Genomic DNA, 13,314 nt, shown 5'->3' on the forward strand with positions numbered 1-13,314 from the left:
TTCTTTAAACACAAACCAAGACTATAATTCAAAAGCCTTGACATGGGATATGACTAGTTTCTTGTTATGAAAAGTATGAATTATATAAAATTATGATATGAATTTGACTTGGAATTGCAGGAGAAGCAACGAGGTCGAAGTGCTGCATATTTCTATCAAAAGCACCCTGTCTATAGTGTGCGTTATATGATACAAATGACCCCCATACATCAAATGTTATGGTTCCTTCTCACATTAGGTGGTACTATAAATGAGAAGACTCTTGAACCATTTATTAAAATTTTGGTTGTTTTAGGACAACCTCAGCTTGCAAAGGCATTGGTATCGCCACTTCTCAACTGGTATAGTGTTCAAGCAACAAATGAAGCAATTAAAAAATTGAAATGAATAGATAACTTAGGTTCATTGTAAGCATTGTCATATATGGAACATCCAAACTTAATAATCAAAAGGTAAGGGTGATTCATTCTTGGAACCATATGAGGTTCTTATTATTGTCATTTTCCATGTTCAAATTATTTATAGTTGAATCAAATGGGATCTTCCATGACATTATAATTGATTGATATTTTTATATGCATTGAAATTGAATAATGTTTAGAGGTTGAGAATTCTACTTTTGTGTTCTAAAACATGAAAAATAATTTGTGGGCATATTACTTTGAGTGTTGGAACTCTATTTTTTTACTTGGATATAATAAGTTTGAGATTTATGTGAATTTTTCTATTAGAAACTTTATTCATAGCCTACTAATGCAAGATTATAGCATTGTTTAAAACACACTTCAATTTACAAAATCATAGTTTTTACTAAACTAAGCTCTCTAATTTAGTTAAGCTCTCTAATTTCATACTAAATTATTGGTTGGTTTAAGAATTGAATATGTTGTATCTATACCGTAGTAGCTAACGCTCAACTTGGCTTCGCACAACAACATGGATTGAACATATCATCTAACTCTTCTTTAACTTGGCACCAAGACGATAATTCATGTTAGAATATCTACTAAATAGCAAAATGTAAACCAACTACTTTATTGCGCTTAATGTCTTTTCAATGTATAAACAATTCACAAAAAACAATAAATCCATTGATTATGACAACCATGGCAAGAAATACATGAGAGAAAGAAGACTAAGAGGAAAGCCAGTGTCACTCTCACCACCACTTAAATCAAGTGCACTTTAAAAAAATCTACTTGTGAATTGCATTTAACCAATTATGTTTTTCCCTATTAGCAAGATACCCAAGTTCAATAAGAAGTAAATAAGTTTAAATATCGACATTGATTATGGCATCAGTGGCATGAAAGACGTGAGAGAAAAACCAATGTCCTCTCACAACCACTTAAATCAAGTACACTTTCAAAAAATCTAATTGTAAAATGCATTTAACCAAACATAATTTTCCTATCAACAAGATATCCAAGTTTAATAAGAAGTAAATAAGTTTAAATATCGTCATTGATTATGACATTTGTGGCATGAAAGACATGAGAGAAAAACAAAGATTGAGAGGAAAACCAATGTCACTCTCACCACCACTTAAATCAAGTACACTTTCAAGGAATCTAATTGTGAATTGCATTTAACCGAATATAATTTTCCCTATCAACAAGATGTCCAAGTTTAATAAGTAGTAAATATGTTTAAATATTGTTCCTTTTTTTTGCTTTGATTATGGGGAAGCCAAATCAATGTTGAGTTTTAATAAACTCATGAAATATCAAGGACATATTGTTGTGTTCAATTCTATTTAGTACCACTTGGTCTCAATAGGCTTATCGAGCATTATGATGCAATGCAACACCACACTGCCCTAGAAGATTCATCAAGCAATAGCTTGGCTTGGGATCACAAGTCTTTGGTGTTGAAATATGAGGTAAACAACATAGTAATAACATGAACAATGATAAAGCATGTGTTTAAACCAAAAAACTTTACTAATGAAACAATAAAGAAGCATTTATAAATCAACAACCCATAAAATTATATAGGATAAAAGTGTTGAGGCTACCTATATTTTAACAGGTTGACATAACCTATTGGTGTAAAGACATAAAGGGTCAACATTTAGTGGCTTCAAGGTGCTCAATTCAACTAGACAATCCTAAAAATGAAAAGAGGTGGACTAATATCTAGAATGGTATTTCACTTCAAGAGTCAATCACTTTTGGTGGACTGTTCCTCTTGATAGAATTCTTACTGAAAGTAATTTACAAAGAAGGGGCTTCTCCCTCCCAAATTCTACTATTTGTTCCTCTAGTGAAGAAATAGCAAACCACCTTTTCTTCCATTATGAGTACTCTTTATACTTAAGGGAAAACATTATTTAAAAATATGAATTCAATTGGTTATGCCTTACTCTACAAACTCCTTTATTGAAATTCGGTCTCCCCCATTTTCAACATTCAATGGTTATGGAATTGTGGTATTTGAATCCCTTGTATATTTGTTGGGAGGTGTGGAAAGAGAAGAACAATAGAATATTTAGGGAAAAGTTCTAAAAGATGAATGTGACCTTAAGTGGCATCTACAGAGCCATTGTTAAAAATGTGGAAGTGACAATTTTAAAAAATCCTAGTTATCCTCCTATTTCCAAAGAAGATAAAATTGCTTGTCATTCGGGGGTTAACAAAGAGAGATCATTAATATTGGGTTTGATAAACAAATACAAAGAAAGGTTGTGAGGTGGAATCCCTCACATATAGGATGGGGTAAATTAAGTTTAATGGGGCTTCAAAAGTAAATATGGGCAATGGAGGAGGAATATTGAGGAATGATAAAGTTGAACTTGTAGTAGATTATCCAAGAAGCATTGGATTAAAAATGAATAATGAAGTTGAGATGGTCATGGATTGTTGGGATCTCCATCTTTCCCTCACTCTTGGAATTGGTAACATCCAATTTGAGGGACAGTCAAAAGTTATAATTGACGTCTTCAATGGAAAAATGGAATCGAGATGAAAATTGGAAAGTTATGCTAAGGACTTCAAATTTTGGTCTTCCAATTTTTACTTCTTTTCTACTCATGTTTTCAAGAAGGGTAATATTAAGTAGATGGATTGGCCAATGTTGGTTTCCTTGCTGAAGATTGGAGGTGTTGGAAACACATTGTTAATATTCCTCAAAAAATATTTTTTTATGATGATAAGAATTAGTCTTTCCTTAAATTGGAACCCCCATTATGAAGTAATGGATATACTGATGATTAAGGATAGTTGTGGCTTCCACATCGTGATTAATTTAAAGGGATTATGGTTGTGTCATGTCAAGGGTTTGTGTGATTTTTTCCATAATTGGTGTAATTATACTTCCCTTGGCTTGCAAAAGAACATTCATTCTTCGATGGCTTAAACTTAAAGAAACTACTATTAGAATACTAAAATCCACTATGGAGGTAGTGTCTTGCTCACGTGCAAGAGATGGTATCTTAAACACAATTATTAGAAAAACTTTAATGAAATCTTCTCCTTCTATTCTTGGTTGATTACCTATTGCTCTTTAGTTTGCTAACTCTCCTGACAAATTGGGCGAATATGGGTGGAAACAAAATAAGAGCTAAATCACTTTCATGCCAATAGGTGCAGAATAAGAATATTGTGTGGGAAATCTTTTAAAAATGTGGCGTCCAATTGTACGGTAAATCTATGAGAAGCTTTGACCCCTCAATTTCTATAAAATTTTCCCAATCTTGGAATGATGATAAAAAATTGATATTGATGGTGTTCGTTTTGAAGTGGAAAAGGAACTCATTAAGGTGGCTACTAGTCTTTGCATGGAAGGTATAAAGATCAAATTTCCAAAGAGTAGTAGACACGAAGAGTGCATAAATGATTTTCTTGAGGGTGAAAAACACCTAGTCAAGTTTCAAAATGAATTTAAGAGGGATGACCTTCCTAACCTGTGTGATTAGATATTTTTCCATCTTATAAGATATTTCATTTTAGAGGGTCAATTTTAGTGTATCTTCACCTATCACTCCCCCTTCTAAACCACCTTCATCACAGCTTGTATAAGTTTCTCCCACTACCTATTGTCACTTGTTAAGAATTTCATGAAATATTATCCAATATAGTAACTCTCCCATTGCATTAGGGTTTAATCTTCTACTTGTATCACCATCACCTTAACATCTCACTTGGTATAGTTAACAAACCCTTGCAATTCAAAGGCCCCACCCCCAATCCAAAAATGACTACCCAATCTTGCCCTAGTCAACTTGTGGCCATGTGGAAGTGGAGAAACATTTTGGAGTGACCAAAGGTCCCCATGATATTAAAGTTGGGAAGGAATTTTTCCCTACTGAAGTTAAAAGTAAAATTGGGATAAGAGAAAAGGGAAAGGAAGTTTCCCACTCAAGCCCTAAAAAGAATAGAATATCTACCAAATTATCCACCCTCAAGCATAAATTGAAAGATAATCCTACACAAGAAGATGTGAATGTTGTGGTTTTTAGTAGGGGAGGATATTGTGCCTAGGTAATTTGATAAGGATAAACCTAAAGAGATTATGGGTGTAACTGTTTTATTCTAGTTTGAATTATATTCTCAATATTATAAGTACCAACAAGCCCTTCAAGAACTCCATTTCTACAAAGAAACCAAATTTGTATACCTAGACCAAAGCGAAAAGAAAAATGATGAAGAAAAATATTGCTAACAAATAATCTATAGATAAAACCCAAAAGTAGAACATTGAGGAATAACATGGGAAAATTGGAGTTCCTAAGGACAAGGATCACCTAGGTTATTGTTGTTGTTATCATTTCTACTACTACTGTTGTAGCTTTACATTGGTTTTTTATGTTTTTTGTGATGAACTAATTTGGCTTCATGCTTTGTAAAGGTAGGGTCCCTTGTTTTCACCTTTTATCTAATAAAAAACAATAATATTTATAATCAAATTTGCATCTTCAAAAGTTCGTAGCAATTTTATAATATTTTGAGGTACTAATAATGTGACAAATTATATAAAATAGGTTTCTTATTGTTAAATTGAAAATATGATTCTATTAAGGACCAATGTTGATTAATACATAATTTATTTTTTCACGCTTTCAAAAAGACATACATTTTGCTTATTTCTCAACAACAATGATATAAATATTAGAAAGAACAATCAAATCAATCCTAAAATTTGGATGATATAGTTTCAACAAAAAAAATTCCACATAGTAATTGAAGGAATTGTAAGTCATGTCAATGTCATGGAAAAAAGGGCATCATGAGGGTGTTTTACCTTCAACCACAATATCAAATTTATCCTCTTATACATCATTCATGGAGGATATAAATAAATAAAAACGTCATAAGAGAGAGATACTATAGAATCATGGGTGAACTAATAAATCCCAACATATTACTTTATATAAAATCATATAATTAATTACATCAATAATAATATTAACTAATTTTCAATAAAAATGCCTCAAATGTGGCACTGGGGAAATAAAATTAAACCATTGTAAACAAATATTATTGTACATGAAGGGTTGGGCAATACAATTAAGTTGGTATTAAGCAACATGGATAGTGTATAAGTCAAAAATATGAACCTTATATTCTTTATTTTATTAGTCACTAGTTCTATGCAGTATTGGAACATGGAAGGCTTACATCAATAGAGATGGACATATTCTCATTATTCATATTCACTTGAGTCTTAGTTATTACTAATATGTAGAATTATATCATAAATGAGTAAATATAAACACAATATCAAAAGAAAAATATAATTATATAAAATTAGTTTTTAAAATAAACCCTATGTGAAGAAAAATATAGCAAAATGATCTACCATCAATAGTAGTTTGTACAAGATTTTCTCCTTTTAACAGTCTCTAAGAGTACCTTTCTCTACCATCCTCTCACTTGCACCTAATTTAAATCAAATGAATAAACACAATCACACAAACTTGAGAAACATGGTAATAGACATGCATTTAATTGTTAATAACCATAAGACTTAGCATGACTTAAATGAAATTATCTCAAGTAGATCATATCCAATATCTTCCTTCCTTGATTTAAAGGAAGGATTAATTATCACATACACAATGGATTTATACATATTATATAAGATTTAATTCATGAGTATAACTAAAGGACAACCATGTACCTTAGCTAGTAAAGTGTGAGATTTTAGGGTTGCATTCTTGGGAAATAGGGTGACTCCATAAAGTGCACCCTAAGTGTGAAAGCCTCATAAGTCCATTTAAAGGGGTATGAAAGAAATGATAAGTATATGGTAAAGTTTTCCATTTTATTAATTACTGAAATAAGTCGTAAATAGATTACAAATAATGAGGCTATCAATTCAAGTTGTAATGTTTAGATAGGTAGATATGCATCCATCTAATTTGCCTAAAATTAATTTTAGATCATGCTTGAAGTTACCTACAATATGATGTGTATAGTAAACATGTGGAAATTTTATAGTTATTGGGTTTCAAATTTGTAAAAAAAAATTTGCTTTAGACCCTTTCTATGTGTCTTAGTAATATGTGACCCATTGTTAATAATCAATTTGAGAAAATCTAAATGTTTCAATTTACTTAAAATTGTATCTTTGGATGTTTTATTTGTTGAATATCTGGGCAACTGAGGGGGGGTGAATCAATTGATAACTTAAAACAATTATTTTTCTTCTTTTCACCTCTGGATCCAAACTAACAGAATTAATTAACGCGGATATAACATGAAAACAAAAGCATACAATAGATCACACAATGAATACCAAATAGGACATGGAAAACCCAAGAAGGGAAAAACCATGGAGAATGTTAATTCTCAATATAAAAACCAATTAAGGTGACACCAGTTAAGGTCATTTTTACAAAGGTGGATCACTGCCAAAATGCTCATGGCAGGTGGGCTCACTGTCGAAGAAAGAGAGAAAGAAAAAAAGAATCCACCACTAAAACACAATTTACACAAACCAGACTGCTTCTGGTGTCTCAAAACCAACACACTCACTCACATCACCAATATTTAGATCTTTCCTTTCCAATCTCGCATATCTTCAAAACAATGTCACACTTTTTCTATATCTAACTCAATCAGCTCACTCTCATATATACTGTCTTCTAGGAAGCATAGTCTTCCAAGTCGGCCAAGGCAAAGATCTAAAATATGTCAACACTAAACATTCTGGTGGTGGGAAGGAATGAGTAGTAGACCATACCACAATACACATCAACAATCAAATCAACATGTTACACTCATTACAAATTCTGGTCCCAAAAATCACAATGCATACGCTACACCACAAGCAGCTGCACATCCTCAAATTTTGGACTAAATCTGGAGCCAAACACCATTGCCCAAAGCAACAAAAATAATAATAGGACCAAGATGCACATTACTACCAATGATCAACACCATATCCAATAACCCAAAATATCTAAATCACCAATGCATCTTCCGAAGCACCAAATATTTCGGGATCACATATTCTGGATTACCAGTGTTAAGAATAATAGCGATATCAACAATGCCCACCAATATGATGACATCAATGAAAACCACTTAACAACATCATCTCATCCACAACAATTACATCTACAATAATCTCCCCCTTTGTCATTGATGGCAACATCCATCAACAACAAACACAAAACCATCTCTACAACTAAATAACCTAAAACTCACTAAAACTCTCAAGATCTCTCCCCCTTTGACAACAGTGATAAAGGTGGGCATAACTCCCCCTATGAAACTCACTCTCTCCCCCTAAGAAGAAGCACCCAAGCATCAGTCCAGATAAAAATATGCAATCTGCTCACTGGACCAATGCACATTAATTCAAACTAGAAAGGGGTAAACCCCTAACTTCTGTCATAGATACTCAAAAGTATCTTTTCATAATGCCTTTGTGAATATATATACAATTTTCTCCTTTGTGGGTACATACTCAAGCTTTACTTTATTATCTAATACTTTTTCCCTCAAGAAGTGATACCAAATGGATATATTTTTTGTTTTGGAATGTTGTACTGGATTCTTAGAAATATTTATTGCACTAGTGTTATCACACATAATACAAATAGGTTCATTGAATTTTACTCTAATATCCTTCAAAGTCTAATTCATCCATAAAATATGTGTGCAGCATGAAGATGTTACAATATATTATGCTTCAACTGTAAATAAAGAGACCAAATCCTGCTTCTTACTTGACCAAGCGCCACTAACCGAGAGCCTAGAAAGAATGCTCCACCACTTGTACTTTTCTTGTCATCGACACTTTCAGCCCAATCTAGATCAGTATAAGTTGTCAAAGTAAACTTTTAACTTCTAAGGTACCACAATCCAAAATCTTTTGTTCCTTTTAGATAGTTGAAGATTATTTTCACTGCCACAACATTGGACTCTTTCGATTCTTGTTGAAATCTGGCTACCAGACAAACTGCATACATTATATCCAATCTGGTAGTAGTCAAATATAACAATCCTCCAATCATTAATATGTACTAACTTGCATCTGCTTTATGGGACTTATCATCTTTTGTCAACTTGCATCTGGTGATCATAGGTGTACATACCAGTTTGGAGTTTTCTAACCCAAACTTTTTCACAATTCCTTGATGTATTTAGTCTAAGAAATAAAAATTCCTTTGTCATTCTGATTAACTTGCAAACTAAGGAAGAAATTTAACTCACCAATCATGAACATCTCAAATTCCTTCTACATCTCATTAACAAATTTTTTGCACATACCTTCATTACCTCTAAAGATTATATCGTCAACATACACTACAACAATTAGGATTTTACCTGAATTGGTTTTGAAATATAAATTGTTGCGAACTTAACCCTTTTGAAATCCTTGATCAATCAAGTACTTATCTAGCCTTCAATACCAAGCTCTAGTGGCTTGTTTTAGTCCATACAGGGCTTTCTTCAATTTGCAAACAATGTTCAGATCATCTTTCAACTTTAATCCTTCTGGTTGTTCAATATAAACTTCTTCTTTCAACTCTCCATTCAAGAATTTTGATTTCACATCCATCTAATAAACTTTGAAATCCTTAAAAGCTACAAAATCCAAAAACATGTTGATTGCTTCCATCCGAGCAACTCAGGCATATGTCTCATCAAAATCAATTCCTTCAATCTGAGTATAACCTTTGCAAACCAACCTTTATTTATTTCTCGCAACCTTTCCATCTTCATCCATCTTGTTCTGAAATACCCACTTAATTGCAATCACATTCTTATTTAGCAATCTATTGACTAATTCCCATGTCTGATTCTTCTCAATTTGATCGAGTTCTTCTTTCATTGCCTTCATCCAATTCTGATCATTGCAAGCTTCTTCTATTGTTTTTGGTTCAATCTCTAAAAGTAAACATAATAGAACTTGTTCTTGAGCTACTTTGCTTCTTGTGATGATACCTTTGTTCTTGTCTTCAATGATCTGATCCACTGAGTGATTCCTCTGAACATATCTTGGGGTTTTAGATGTAGATGTAGGAGCTTCCTAAGCTTCCTTTTCTTCTTCTCCTTCTATGGTCTTCTCTTCCCTCTTTCTATCATCCTGTTCATCAGACTCATAACCTACCAATTTGTCAAACTCTTTAGAAGTGTCTTCATCAACCTTCACATTTGCACTTTCAGCAATCTTGTTAAGCCTTTGTTATAACACTGATATGCCTTGCTTCTTGTAGAATATCCTATATATACGCCTTCATTAGCTCTACTATCAAACTTTTAAAGATTATCCACATCTCTCTAGATGTAGCACTTGCTTCCAAATACCTTGAAATGTTTCACTATTGGAGTCTACCATGCCATAGCTTATAAAATGTCTTCCCATGTCTTTTCTGGTATAGAATTCTGATAAGGGTGTAGACTGCAGTATGGATTGCTTCTCTCCAATATATTTATGGGAATTCTTCTCCTTTGATCATTGTTCTAGCTACTTCCTGGAATGTCTAGTTCATCCTTTCAACTACACCATCCTGTTGAGGTGTTCTTGAGGTAGATAATTGTTTTCTAATACCATGGTTCTCACAAAAATTGTTAAACTCATAAAAAGTAAATTCTCCTTCTCTGTCAAACCTTAAACACTTAATCTTTCTATCAACTTCATTTTCAACTTTATCCTTGAATATTTTGAATTTCTCTAAAGCTTTTGACTTCTCTCAAAAATGCAACCCATGACATTCTAGGGTAATCATCAATGAATAACATGAAGTACCTCTCACCTTGTATACTCCTTATTATGGTCAGACCGCATAGGTCTATATGCACTAAATCCAACAATTTGGTGGACGAATGCTCATTTCCTTTATAAGATCCTCTTGATTTCTTTCCAACTTGACATTCTTTGTACATCTTGTTATCTGGTTTGGTTAGCTTTGATAAATCTCTCACTGCACTTGATGAGCTAGTCTTCGCTAGGTTGTCAAAATTTATATGACACATTCTTCGATGTCAGAGCCAGCTATCATTGATCTTAGACAACAAACAATGCTTTGTAGCTCCTTCTAGTAGATATGTTGCAATAACAATTTTGGATCCTTTATAGATCTCACAACCATTATCCTGAAAGACAACATTATAACCATTTTTGCACATCTGTCCAACACTCAAAAGATTACGATGCAAACCCTTCACACAGTAAATATTGTTAGTATTATGCTTTCCATCAAAATAAATAGAACCAATTTGCACAATTTGTGTTGTTTGATCATATTTGAACCTAATAGTACCACCATCATACTTATCAAGTTTCATTAACTTACTTTTGTCACCAGTCATATGGTTTGAACATCCACTATCAATCAACCATTCATTTCTATATCTTCTAGCATGTAAAGCAGTAGCAATAGTCCTAGGGATATAAATCTTGGGAACATCTCTTTCTACTAAAAACAAACAATCACCATCTTCATAATCTGATTCATCATCTGAAATGCTAGCATCATCTTTGAAAAAATAGGCTCTCTAATTGAATTTTCCTTTATTTTTTCCAGATTTCTGTCTTGAATTCTTTTCCGGACACCTAGTAGAAATATGACCAATCTTTCCACATCTAAAACATTTAAGGGGTGACATACCTTTGTATTTGTTGGTGCCTTTCTTCAATTTCCTCACACAGTTAACTTCCATCTCATCAAAATTTACATCTTTTGGATCTTCCTTAGACACTTTAAATGTAGATTTAGTCTTAGGCTTGTCTTTTCCAAACTTCCTTATCTCAAATGCTAATAAAGTGCCATAAAGCTTCTCTCTAGTGAAGTTCTTTGAATCATAGGTTTCTTCAATAGTCGAGATCTTGTCACTATAACTTTTTGGTAGGGACATCAAGATCTTCTCAATTATATCTTCATCTGGCAAAGTGTTGTCAAGCTCTCCGATTTCATTCACCACACGTTCAACCTTCTGAAAATAGCTAGTTATGTCCTCTCCTTCTTCCATTTTCAAATTTTCATATAGTTATGTCCTCTCCTTCCATTTTCAAATTTTTCATATTTGCACTTAGCTATTAGCTTCTTTGATAATTTCACTCTCTCATTTCCTTCATATATATCTCTCAACTTTTTCCAAACCTTATAATAAGTATTCAATGAAATAACCTTTGTCAATTCAGTCTTAGATAAAGCACTAAAGATAGCATACCTTTCCCTTTTCATTCTTTTCATAAGCTTGAATCTCATCAAGAGTGGTAAGACCATTTATTGGTTGAGCATACTTAGTTTGCATTGCTTTCAAAGTATTGTATCCCAAAGATATTAGGTAGCTTCTCATATTCACTTTCTAGAAACTATAGTCAGATCCTTCAAAGATAGGAATAGTCAATTTATGTGTTATCGGATCAGGATCTACTTCAAGCAGTTAAGCTTGTCTCCAAGGAACCAAAGCTCTTATACCAATTGATGAATATCTGGGCAACTAAGAGGTGGGTGAATCATTTGATAGCTTAAAACAATTACTTTTTTTGTTTTCACCTCCAGATCCAAACTAACAAAATTAATTAACATGGATATAACATGAAAACTTAAGCATACAATAGATTACACAATGAATACCAGATATGACATGGAAAACCCAAGAAGGGAAAAACCACGGAGAATGTTAGTTCTCGATATAAACATCGATTAAGCTGACATCGGTTAAGCTGATTTTTACAAAGGTGGCTCGTTGCCAAAATGCTCACTGCGGGTGGGCTCGCTGCCCAGAAAAAGGCTCACTATCGAAGAAAGAGAGAAAGAAAGAAAGAATCCACCACTAAAACACAGTATGCACAAACTAGAGTGCTTCTGGTACCTCAAAACCAACACACTCGCTCACATCACCAACAGTCAGATATTTCCTTTCCAATCTCACATATCTTCAAAAAAATGTCACACTTTTTCTATATCTAACTCAATTAGATTATACTCATATATATACTATCTTCTGGTAAGCATAATCTTCCAAGTCGTCCAAGATAGAGATCTAAAATAGATAAACTCTAAACATCTAGTGGTGGGAAGGAATGAGTAATAGACCATATCACAATACACATCAACAATCAGATCCACACATTACACTCATTACAAATTTCGGTCCCAAAATTATGATACACATGCTACACCACAAGTCATTGCACATCCTCAAATTCTAGACTTTATCCAGACCCAAACACTATTTCCTAAAGCAACATAAATAATAATAGGACCAAGATGTACACTAATACCAACAATCAACACCATATCCAATAACCTGAAATATTCGGATCACCAACACATCTTCCAGAGCACCAAAGATTCCAAAATCACATATTTCAAATTACCAGTGTTAAGAACAACAACGATATCATCAATACCACCAATATGTTGACATAAATGTCAACCACTTAACAACATCATCTCATCCACAACAATCACATCTGCAACAGTATTAATCCGCCCTTTTCATGTTTTAGTCAATTAGCCAAGTTGAAAAATCAAATATTGTCAAAGTGTTGAGTTTTTTAGGATTTGAAAGTTTCTTGGTTGTTCATCTTTTCATACCATCCCCTCCAATCCTAATTCCCCACTTTGATGCTTCCAAATTTGTCTAAGTGCTTTATTTTTTTTATTTGACAAAGTTTTGGGAGTTTTCATCCTATTGCAATGTGGGGATATAGGGTTCACTTGCTTAATGCGTGCAAATTAGGAAACTAGGCCTATTTCCACATTGATTACATTCAGAAGGAGAAGGATCCACTAGGTTCAAGATGATTCAAACACGAAGTGGATGCAATGGTCCTTCGTTGTGAGTTGAAAGTAGCTATGCAAATGATAGATGAAGAAATCTAAATTAGGATGAGGAATTGACCATT

General features: G+C 33.1%; 1 protein-coding gene across 1 annotated transcript in view; it reads left to right on the top strand.

The window, feature by feature from the left end:
* Positions 1–620, top strand: part of LOC131079997 (uncharacterized) — a 95,257-nt gene extending 94,637 nt beyond the window's left edge. The window contains exon 4 of the mRNA XM_058018046.2: positions 121–620. Within this exon, the coding sequence (XP_057874029.2) occupies positions 121–387 (267 nt within the window). The 3' untranslated portion in view covers positions 388–620. The remainder of the gene's footprint in view (positions 1–120) is intronic.
* Positions 621–13,314: the final 12,694 nt, after the last annotated feature.

Source organism: Cryptomeria japonica, chromosome 3 (genome assembly GCF_030272615.1).
Source record: "Cryptomeria japonica chromosome 3, Sugi_1.0, whole genome shotgun sequence".
In the NCBI taxonomy this organism is placed as follows: Eukaryota; Viridiplantae; Streptophyta; class Pinopsida; order Cupressales; family Cupressaceae; genus Cryptomeria; species Cryptomeria japonica.